This window comes from Bidens hawaiensis, unplaced genomic scaffold (assembly GCF_021521415.1).
Source record: "Bidens hawaiensis isolate Kalapana, Puna unplaced genomic scaffold, B.hawaiensis_p1.1 tig00020777_1, whole genome shotgun sequence".
Lineage (NCBI taxonomy): Eukaryota > Viridiplantae > Streptophyta > Magnoliopsida > Asterales > Asteraceae > Bidens > Bidens hawaiensis.
The window spans coordinates 67035-78860 of NW_027493196.1; the positions used below are offsets into that span (position 1 = coordinate 67035).

General features: G+C 37.0%; 1 protein-coding gene across 1 annotated transcript; it reads left to right on the forward strand.

The window, feature by feature from the left end:
* The first annotated feature begins 6322 nt into the window (after nt 1–6322).
* Nucleotides 6323–11822, forward strand: LOC143561694 (monofunctional riboflavin biosynthesis protein RIBA 3, chloroplastic-like). Its single transcript, XM_077049697.1, has 6 exons — nt 6323–6709; nt 10227–10442; nt 10526–10848; nt 10927–11056; nt 11208–11504; nt 11597–11822. The coding sequence occupies exons 1-6, from the start codon at nt 6389–6391 to the stop codon at nt 11795–11797; spliced, it is 1488 nt and encodes a 495-aa protein (XP_076905812.1). The 5' UTR covers nt 6323–6388; the 3' UTR covers nt 11798–11822.
* The last annotated feature ends 4 nt before the right edge of the window (nt 11823–11826 follow it).

Below are 11826 nucleotides of genomic sequence, written 5' to 3' on the forward strand. Positions count from 1 at the left end.
ACAATGACACTATAAAGTTACAATATTTAAACAACTCATTTAAATCCATATCATCATAAATAACACAACAATTGTTCATACAAAATGCCAAATAGATAGATAAACAAATAACGTGTTCTTTTATTTTCTAATATCCTAAAGCCAAGATAATAAGTTTCTTCAAGTAATCCAATCAAGCTAACATCAAACCTGTAACATTGTATAAAATAGAGTTTGTCAACACGAAGGTTGGTGAGCAATTTTCATAGTTTTGGACAATAAGTATATAGTATGAAATCCACAACTAGTATATGAAAACAATAAATAATAGCAACAATTTAGATAATAAAACCGTCAATAAGAATACATTGATGAACCGTCAATAAGAATACGTTGACGACAATAATGAAATCGTCAATATGAATACATTGACGACACCTTTCTATATGGGGATACCATATATACTCGGAATTAACGTATGATCATACTTTGATGAGGCTACCCGCCTTAGCATTCAAGAATTTGCACATAATCATGTAAAGCATATAACACCAAATCGAGCATTTATTTTTAAGTAAACATATATAATACGTGTTGTGGTTTAAGACTCAAGTATAAATCATTTGAATTTGAATAAGTATGCAATGTCACCCCCAAAACGAAAGATGGAAAACGGGGGATGAAAAAGTACTCACATTAACAAGTAACTTGAAAGATAGTGTCGTGAATAATCGGAGAGATCGGTTTAACGAGCATACCTATATTAAACGGGTCTTGTGTTAGTAGGTAGTCATGGAAGGGTTTAAAATAAAATACATGACAAATAAAGTAAATAAATAAAGTTTAGGATTTAAAATGTAAATATTTGAGAAATTAAAGAAACGAGTTTTGTAAAATAAGTTTACTCGAAACCGGGTCTCGGTATTCTATTCATTAGTTTTTTTATTTTTTTACTCAACCTATGTTAAGTAATAATGTGGGTTAAAATGCGATATTGCAAAACCCTTGGTTATAAGAATACCAAAACGAGGTTTAAACGAGTGTTCGGGTTTGTCGGTTCGAGACTTGATAATTGACCAAGCTCACAGTTAACTTCCCAAAATAATAAATGTTATGAGATAACTCAATAAAATCAAAATAGACTTAACCAAGTATGTAGTTCTATTGTGAAGAACCTTAACGTTCGTTAAGCGAGTATACGACCTTATCGGTTCGAACTTGTTATAAGATCAAGTTGGTTACCGACATGCCAAGTATGTTTAGAAATTAATTAAAATTGATTTAAAGTATAATCTTGAAGAAAAATATGAGTTTTGGTGGCTAAAAACACACTTGTGTGTCTTAAGCGAGTGAACTCGGTTTTTGGTTCGGTCCTTGACTCGGAATAAGACCGAGGATGGTTACCACATACTCAATTACCATGGAACTTGTAAAATAACTTATAAATAATAATTCTCAAGTTTTACATTCAAAAAGTTAACAACAATGCTTTTAAACAAAAGTTCGGTTTTTGGTTCGGTTCTCAACTCGGGATGAAACCGAGGCTAGTCACCACATACCCAATACCATGGAACTTGACAAATATGAACAATAAACTAAAATATGTAGAAGTTAAGCAAGTATAACAAGTTATATGGTTAAATTTGTTAAATATATAAACAAGGACTACAAAGTTCTCCATGTAACCTTGCCTTACTAGCCCGACATTTCAACCGGCCGAGACCGGATAAATGAAAGACCGAAGGTAAACAAGGAGTGTATATTATATATATGTTGTAACATCAAGCTTTAAGTATTGAGAAGTTAATTAAAATGAAAGATTAGCTTATGAAGAACAACCTTAGAATTCAAGAATTTGAGAGAGAAATGAAGAAATGAGCAAGCATAAATGAAGAAGATGGGTGTGTATATATAGGGTAAGTTGAATGAGTCTTTCATAAAGGGTGTTTCATGAAAATGGGTTGGTTATAGACCCAAGAAAGCACAAACTACAAATGGGTCCTTCAAGTCTCCATTTTGGTAGTTTTAGTCTCTGGAGTTCGTTTTGAGCGTTTTCGGGGAATTTTAAGAACCGAAAAGGGTGTTTTTTTATCCAACAACTATAAAACAAATATTTAACATACAATTCATCATTTTGATAATATCGAAAGGTTCGCGATACAAAACGGGTCTGGTTTACATTAAGAATACAAGTATAAAATAACCCGAAATTGACAAATATCACAGATTAAGAATTGATTTTTTATTTAAATTAATTAGTGATTGATGTGGCAATTGTATATATGGAAATTGTATTATGTGGAAGCTTAGGTGGATAGCCTAGAAAAGTGACACGTGGACAAAATGGTTTTGCTTTAATATGTTAGTTAGATTTTATCTTTTATGGAGCACAGCCATACTCTCGTAAAAGAAAGCTAAAGCAATCAACTAATTCTGATGCTTTCAAATTGTTTTAGTTAGGGGCTATTTCATGATTTTCTATTTCAAATTCAAATTTTGCATCATAATCAATTCAATAACCTGCAGACCCTAATTTCTTACCAGAATGTAGGTGATAGGTGTTGGATTCATCAAGGTGTTTGTATTGCTTTGTTATCTCTATTAAGAATATAGGTAATATTGGATTTGTGTCTACTTTGTGCATACATGAAACTAGAACAACTCTGCGGCATTGTATTCTGGGAGACAATGCTGGTTGTGGTGGTGGGTGGGGTGGTTGCCGGAAAGGTGTGATGATTATGAGCGGGTAATGGAGGTGATGTTTGCCAGAAAAGTGGGAGTGGTGGTGGTGGCAGCGGTGGGTGGGCTGGTGGCCGGAAAGTGGAGATCATGATGGTGGTGGTGCATGTTTTTTTGAAAATTATCTTCGAAGACGAAATTCATTTGAAATTCATCGGCTCAGATAAATTTCAAAAAAACACGGATTTTCATGATTTTTTAAGATGGTTTTCATGGAAGATGATTTTCATTCCAAAATTATCGGTCCAGACGGATTTCATTGGAAAACCATCGGGGGTAGGTGGGTAGTGAGACACTTGCAGTTTCTTAGTGGCTGGCCAAAACCATCGGATTTGATCCAAATCTATCGGCTCCGATTGATTTCGGTGGACTGTTTCTGGAATGTTAGATTTTCAAGGACTATTATGGGAACATCTCTCTTCTTTTGGATGATTTTCAGAATTTTCCCTTATTATTATTATTATTATTTTATCATTAACTTTTTTTTTTGAACAGCAAGGCTTATATTAATCAAAAAGAGAATACATGGCAGCAAAAACTCATCAAGAAGCTAAGGAAAAAGTTCAAAGAGAACAAAAAACTAAACCAAAACACTTAATACATCATTCCGCCTAGTTAAAACCAAACCATAACCTCCACTCTCCTATAGATGTCTTGGACTGTATAGAGTGCCACAAGAAAGCCAATTCTTTTATATCGCCCAATACTTTACGAAACAAAATAGCTTTGCCGTCAGAAATCTTCTTATTACGATTACACCATAAACTCCACAATGTAGCAAGGAAAATAGTAATAAGCAATTTCCTTTTCACCTTATTTGAACTCCAATCATTCCCAAAAAACAATATTGACTTAACATCCACAAAATTACCCGTGTTAGGAATTTTGAGCCACCTACAAACCTCTTCCCAAATGGCCATCGAAAAAGGATAACTCGCCAAAAGATGATCCGCGTCTTCATCCTCCATAGAACAAAAGGGGCAAAGCAACTTAGAAAACGTCATAAGCCTATAGGCTAGGGCGCTATTGGTTGGAATTCTACCATCGATTGCGCGTCAAACAAAAAATTTTACCTTGGGCAGGGCCCAACAATCCCAAACAAAAGGATGAACTTGATACATATTACCTTTTGATTGCTCCAAATCAAGACGGACCATTTTTACTTCAAACCCGCCGTGTAACCGATCTTTCCAAACCCGCTTGTCTTCAACCTGCAAAAGAGATTTATGAGCTAAAACTTCCATAAGCTGGTGAAGTTGGTTTCATTCTTCAACCTGCAAAAGAGATTTATGAGCTAAAACGATCTCCAAGAGTCAATCCCCCCTGTACCCTCACAACAATCCATAACCAAGACTTTTTTGTGAGCTGCCAATTTGAAAATGGAAGGGAAAATGTCGCTAAATAAGCCCAATCCGCTCCAACTATCCCCTCAAAAATAACTTTTATCACCTTTTCCAAGCCTGCACACAAGATTTCTATGAAGGTCCACGCCATATTTCACAAAATCTTTATCTATCTCAGCTATAGACTTCCATACCCATGAGAGACGTTTTTTAATCGGAACAACTCTTATGGTTCTAGCGTTCCCATGGAGAGAATAAATCGCTCGAACCCATAGGAGATTCCTGGAGTTTTTTAACCACCACCACCATTTACATAAAAGTGCCAAATTCGCGTCTTTTATACTTCCAACCCCTAGCCCGCCTCTACATTTAGATTCAAGAATATGGTCCCACGCTACCCATTTGATTTTATTTTTTTGATCAGCTCCTCCCCATAAAAAGCTTCTTCGAATGCCTTCAAGAATATTAATAACTTTCTCTGGCGCTTTATACAACGAGAAGAAATAAGTTGGGAGGCTCCCAAGGACCGCCTTCAAAAGCGTTAATCTCCCGGCAAAGGAAAGAGTGTTGGCTTTCCAAGCGGACAACTTAGCTTGGAGTTTATCTATAACCGGCTTTCAACTTACAATTCTTTTCATAATTGCGCCTACCGGTAGCCCCAAGTACATAAAGGGCAAGGAGCCAGGTTTACAATTGAAAAGGGTCGCCATACGAGCCACTTCCTGATCTTCCACCTCAATCCCAAAAACACTACTTTTTGACAAGTTAACCCGAAGCTCTGAGATAAGAGAGAAAATCTGAAGAATCCGACAAAGATTAAGAAAATTATCTTTATTCCATTCCCCTATAAAAGTAGCATCATCAGCTAAGAATAAATGTGAGACCATAGGTCCACCATTAGGGAGTTTGATCCCTTCGAACAATCCAATAGACACCGCTTTCTCCATCATTTTATTAAGGATCTCCATTCCCAACAAAAAAAAAGGAGAGGCGAGATGGGATCGCCTTGCCTAAGGTCTCTCCCCAAATCAAACTCAGTGGTCGGCGATCCATTCACCAAAACAGAGGACCGACACGAAAAAAGAATACCAAGGATCCAATTTTTCCATCTAGGAGGAAAGCGCATGTGAGTCATAATAGCAAGGAGACATTTCCAATTTATCGAATCATAGGCTTTCTCGAAGTCGACTTTAAACAACAATATTTTTTTTAGACTTTTTTCCCCAGACAATGGTCTCATTAAGAAAGAGAGGACCATCTAATATATTTCTACCTTCCATGAAGGCTCTGAGAAATCAGCCCCCCCCCCCCCCCCCCCATCACCGATTTTAATCTAGACAAAAGAGCCTTCGACACCACTTTATGAATAATCCCAATTAAGGAAATAGGCTTGAAGCCATTTAAACTAGTTGGGTCTCTTTTTTTTAGGCAAAAGAGCTATGAACGAAGATCCACATTTTTTATTCAAAGACCCATGCATGAAAAAATGGCGAAAGAGAGCAGAAAAAAACATAGCAAAATCAGCCCAAAACTCCTTAACAAACTCGAAATTAAACCCATCAGGGCCCGGGGAGCTCAAGCACTCATTTTAAGCTTGAGCTCTCTTAAGACCAAACGGGTGGGCTCAAATTTGACTCGTTTTAAGGGTTTTTTTATTCCTAAAACTTAAGGTCGGCTCTTTTATAATTTGTTAATTAAATTACATACGCCTTTTAGTTATTTTTATATTTTTTAAGAAAAACCTTAAACAAGCCAAAATACACAAGGCTCAACGAGCCAATACTAGCTTCAAATACAAGGCTTGAGCTCGGGCTCGATAATTGACGACCTTTGTTTGAGGTTCGGCTCGAAATAGTTCGAGTTGTTTCAAACTTTTTATCGATCCAATCTTTAGTAGCTCGTGCACAGATCGATTCATTTTCACCCCTAGTCACGCGGTTGATGGGTTTTAGGTATTGATTTGGTTTGGTTATGGTCTTCTGCCCTTCTACAATACATGGTCTTTATTTAGCTATTGGCCTGAAAATCAGACCTGTTATCTAACCGGTCGCACTATTTATTTACCAGTTAGATGAGTTGAGCCGAACCAAATAACGTAATAACTAATTTAGATTTCATATTTCAGTTTTCTGATTAAAAATATTACAAATACCATATCCATATAAAACGGATAATGAAACACATCCAAAAAGTATAAATACAAACTCTTATTTTTTGGATAACAAAAACATACCACGTTATACATATCACATCCACAACAAGAGGTCGTTCTTTTGGCAACCACCACTCACCACTTCAAACCACCATCCTGCCACGTCACCGCCAACATGGATTCTATCTTACTCCACCACCCGCTCTTTCCACCGTTCACCACCACAAGACACCCGACAACCTACGCACTTCCTAAGCAGCCCCCGTTACTTTCCGGCCACAAGCCACCAATTCTCACCGGCCGTGCACTCCGGGATTCCGGCGCCGGAGAATATTTCCGGTCACCGGAAAATTTAGAAAAATTTAAGACAGTGGATGCTGAAATTACACCGGAAACAATTGATTTCTTCGTTAGTGATGCCGAGGGTGATCCCGACTGCCCCACCGACGGCTTCTCCTCGGTCGAAGATGCGCTTTCGGATCTCCGGCAAGGGAAGGTCCGTGTAATATAACCCATCCGATTACTGTGTATTCTTTTATTATATATTCATATTTAAAGTTGTGATATAAAAATAAGTTTCTAGTATATGCTATGATCAGAATGTATATAGATTAATTAATTAACAAATAATAAACAAACCGACGGTAAGCATACTTTTGGCCTAGGTTGGTCTATATTATCAGTGCATTTTAGGTACTTGTATTTAAAAATTAATTATTTAGTAAATGAATTTATATAATTATAAAATATATTATATTAAGTTGTTTTCATACTTTTTGGGCTATAGAGCAAACACGCTAAAATGATTAACTTCTAAACTAATTTATGAGAAGAAATAAATATGATCTAATTATAATACTCTTTTACTAGGATATAGCCCGTGCAATATACGCGTGGTTAGAAAAATATAACAAAAAAGTTAAAAATTTAATAATATACGTAATAACATACCTTATTGATTCATAAGATATAAATAACGATAAATAAAATTTTATAATTCATAAATATATAAAAACCTTATTTAATACAACATTTAAAGTTATATATGTAACTTTGTTAGTAATTATATAAATGTTAATAGTATTAGACTATTAGTTGCATTCATAGTTGTCTACTCTAGTTAAATGACGTGTGAATTTTTTTTTTTTTGCTTTAATAGTACAATAAGTAGATAGATAGATACCACCAACAAATTAAATAATTGTGATAATAACATGTCAAAATGTTTAGGGGTCATACGGTTCTGTATAAAATTGTTTAAAGTTAACAATAAGTAAAAAGTATATAAAAGTTGTAAATGACAGCTTTAACAACAATGTCAAATGGCAATGTGACCTGCAATCAACAAAATCATATTATTACACTTCATTATTATTCTGCTAAAAATATATGTTTTATCAATATCGAGTAACTAACATAACTAAAAGAAAAGCATTTTGTGAGTTATTAAAATTGATAGAGAAGTTAATCTTTTAAATACAAACGTAATTATAGGTTTTAATTAATCCGAAAATAAACCGTTATAATTATGTTAACTGTTGTGATATGTAATTTTGGTAGTGGAATGTCATTTATAACGACCATTCAATTTTTATATTTATTAATTGTTAATTAGGTGGAAAATATAAAAATGGTAACCGCCTATGTGGAATCTTATGTGGACAGGCTAGAATGACGTTATGCGTCTATATTGTATTGCTTTAATAGTATATAGGTAGAGGTAGATAGGTAGATTAATTAGATTAAATCACAACACTACACAATGTAACAAGGGTGCAAACAAGTCGACTCGTTTACGAGCTAATCGAGCTCGAATCGATAAAAAGCTCAAAAGTCAAAACGAGCCAAGGTGATGCAGTTTTGGGAGTGATCAATGGCTCGAGAGACGCATGATTAATCAAAGACGATAAACAGAACCAAAGGTTCCAAGAACAATGTTTTTTATGAATAAACTTAATCAAAAACTAAATAACTAAACAATCATAACCCTATTTATACTAAACAAAGAAAAGAGATAAACATGGAAACAAGATAATCACAAAATAATAAAAGGTAATAAAATCAGAATTTAAATTAGGAGATGCTCCTGCATCATACTCCCAATCTTCGAAAAACTCGTCCTTGAGTTTTGCCTTCGGAATCAACGCCACCTGGATCGGAAGGAACATCAATGCACTTGATATTTATTAACTTCATGACATGGCCAAACAATTCAACAGTGCAAAGTGCCTCGCGCAACTCTGAACGTATATCACCGAGGTAGAATGTAGCACTGGAAAGGCTCCTATTTTCTCTCGATTTTACCCGCTCAACTAATTGAATCTCACGAGCTGCCTCACCAGACTCTAAACTCGCACCACCTGGGTCTATTGGGTTGTCGGGTCCCTCCATCTTATTCTCCCCGTCTTCGAGAAAGACTCGTCCTCGAGTCTTGAGAACGTCGAAAAGATCGGCTTCTTTTTTTCCATTTGTAAGTTCTTCTGCATGTTTACTGGGCTTCATTTGAACTCCCACATCTGTATTAATCTTTAGCTCCCCACTAACTGAATTATCCTTATCTTCTCCCGTAATATTGCTTTGATCCGGCTTGTTAAACATCCCACGAATATTGCTTATTAAATCATGTGGACCAAAACTGTTAAATGCTTTATTAATATAAGCCATCATGTCCTCATGTGCATGATGATGATGAAATCGGTAATGCATGGAAGCTATGCAAATGTAATTTCCACAATCAATATCCATTCCATTTTGAATATCGAGAAAGTCAACATTATTCGAAGAAATAATTGATGAAATCTCAACATCCATTTGAAATTTAATTACCTAATTTCTTGGCTCCATAATCAAGTCTAAATTAAAAGCCTTAATTAATGGAAATTCTAAACAAACTTCCTGATTTCCATCAACACTCGTTTTATCACCAGTAGCCATAGAACCAACAACTCCTGTGGCAACACTGATCTTGGAAACTAATTCATCATGTGTTACTTCGCTAAGACTATTTTGCAAAAACAAACATTCTTCTTCATCAAAATCAACACTGTCTTCATTGAATCTAGGTTTGTTTTCCAATAAACACTCCTCTTGGTAGACCGGCTCATCGAACCAGTGTGGGTGACGGCTAAACGGCTGCTGCTCTCCATCTCCACCTTCGTCCCAGACGACGGTGCTTGACTCGGTTTCCGTTTTGCACATCTCCCGTTGTAACTCGAGATCGCGGACTCGTTTTCAGAGCTGTTCAATCTCTTCAAGATCTCAGACTTGTTGTCGGAGTCGTTTGATATTCTTAAGATCCCGTGGGTTGGAATAGACTCCACCGCTGCCTCGGTCGGCGACTCTGCGAGTAGGATGTCGATCTTCTCCACGATAGAAAGCACTCGTGTCGTTGCCTCTGTCGGCGAATCTACGAGCAAACAAGTATTCACGTTCATGTTGAGCCATTTGAGAACCAAAAGCTTTGATACCAACTGATGCAGTTTTGGTAGCGATCAATGGCTCGAGAGACTCATGATTAATCAAAGACGATAAACAGAACCAAAGTTTCCAAGAACAATGTTCTTTATGAATAAACTTAATCAAAAACTAAATAACTAAACAACCTAACCCTATTTATACTAAATAAAGAAAAGAGATAAACATGAAAACAAGATAAACACAAAATAATAAAAGATAATAAAATCATAATTTAAATTAGGAGATGCTCCTGCATCACAAGGTTTCTCGAGCTCGAGCCTCAACAAAAGCCCTAGAAAATGAGCTCGAAACAGCCAAGCTTGAACTCGAGCTCTGGTAAGTCAGAATGAGCAGAGCGCCAAAGCCCTAACTTGTAAAAAACATCTCATGAGCCAAACTCGAGCTTTAGAAAAAGAGCTTGAAAACAAGTTGAGCTTGAGCTAGAGCTCTGGTAAGCAAAATGAGCCGAGCTCGAGCTTAGTCCAGCTCGGGCTAGGCTCGAGTTCCGGTTAATATATACATTTAACCTATATATTGTTATTGCAAATTGTTAACAGTTTGTGATCGTTGTTGATGATGAAAACGGTGATATCGAAGGAAACATTGTGTTTCCGGCGACTTTCACGTCACCGGAAACCATCGGGTTTGTCATGAGACACGGCTCCGGTATAATATCCGTCGGCATGACGTCAGAAGATCTTGAAAGATTAAGCCTTCAGTTAATGTCACCAGAAAATGAAAGCACAACGGCCCCATCTTTCACTGTTACCGTGGTAAATTCTATAATTATAAAAAAATTACTATTATTATTATTATTATTATTATTATTATTATTCACATTGCATTTTTTTACAAGGACTCGATCAATACGTCCACGGGTGTATCGGCTTCGGATAGAGCGAAGACGATTCTCGCTTTAGCTTCTCGGGCCTCAGGGCCCAGTAGCTTTAGAAGGCCGGGCCATGTGTTTCCTTTAAAGTACCGGCCTGGTGGGGTTCTAAGACGGGCGGGTCATACCGAGGCTTCGGTGGACCTTGTGACACTTGCGGGTTTGGATCCAGTTTCAGTTCTTTCGACTATTGTGAACCCGGAGGATGGATCTATTGCGCCATTGGACCGGTTAAGAACATTAGCCCGTGATCACAACATCCCCATTGTTTTGATCACGGATTTGATTAGGTAAGTCTTTTGGATAATCAATAGTGAGTTACCGACTAATTCATATAATTAATCTTGATGGTTTTCTTCAAATTGTAGGTATCGAAGGAAGCGGGAGAGACTGGTCGAAAAAATCTCGGTTTCTAGGCTACCAACGCGGTGGGGTTTGTTTGAAGCTCATTGCTATCAAAACAAACTAGATGGAACCGAACATATAGCCGTTGTAAAGGTACTTATCAGGTGATTTCGGCCGGTTAAGGTTAATTTTATTTTAAACAACATTAGAGGTAAAGCATACACATTACATGATCGGCCTGCTCAAAAGTAAACGGGCTGAAATTGTTGCATACTTACATCTATTAAAATGCCATGGTGTATAGGGGGACATAGAGAACGGGCTCGATGTGTTGGTACGGGTCCACTCAGAATGTTTGACAGGGGACATATTCGGGTCAGGTCGATGCGATTGTGGAAATCAGTTATCCTTAGCCATGGAAATCATCGAGGAAACCGGACGAGGGGTCCTTATCTATCTTCGGGGACATGAAGGTCGAGGTATAGGCTTGGGGCACAAGTTACGGGCCTATAACTTGCAAGATCTCGGTCATGACACCGTAGAAGCCAATTTAGAACTCGGGTTTGCTCCCGATGCACACGAATACGGGATTGGAGCCCAGGTTAGACATCTAAACAGATAAGCATGTAAATAGGTCAAGTTGGCCTGGCCCGTTAACGCTTTTTGTTCATTTTATGATTTTGTATTGGGCAGATGTTACGAGACATTGGAGTTCAAACGATGCGCCTAATGACAAACAACCCAGCTAAGTTTACCGGGCTCAAGGGCTACGGGTTGGCGATTGTGGAACGGGTCCCGGTAATGACCCCAATTACAGATGAAAATAGGAGGTACTTAGAAACTAAGAGAACCAAAATGGGCCATATATATGGGTCTGATATACCAGACCTTTAGTCAGCCCAAACATATATTTTTTTAAAATG

Excerpts from the sequence above, each read along its gene's own strand:
- LOC143561694 (XM_077049697.1), top strand. The coding sequence starts at position 6,389 with ATGGATTCTATCTTACTCCACCACCCGCTCTTTCCACCGTTCACCACC. Across the intron at positions 11,057-11,207 it reads AACATATAGCCGTTGTAAAG|GGGGACATAGAGAACGGGCT; the intron begins GTACTTATCAGG and ends CATGGTGTATAG. Across the intron at positions 11,505-11,596 it reads AATACGGGATTGGAGCCCAG|ATGTTACGAGACATTGGAGT; the intron begins GTTAGACATCTA and ends TGTATTGGGCAG.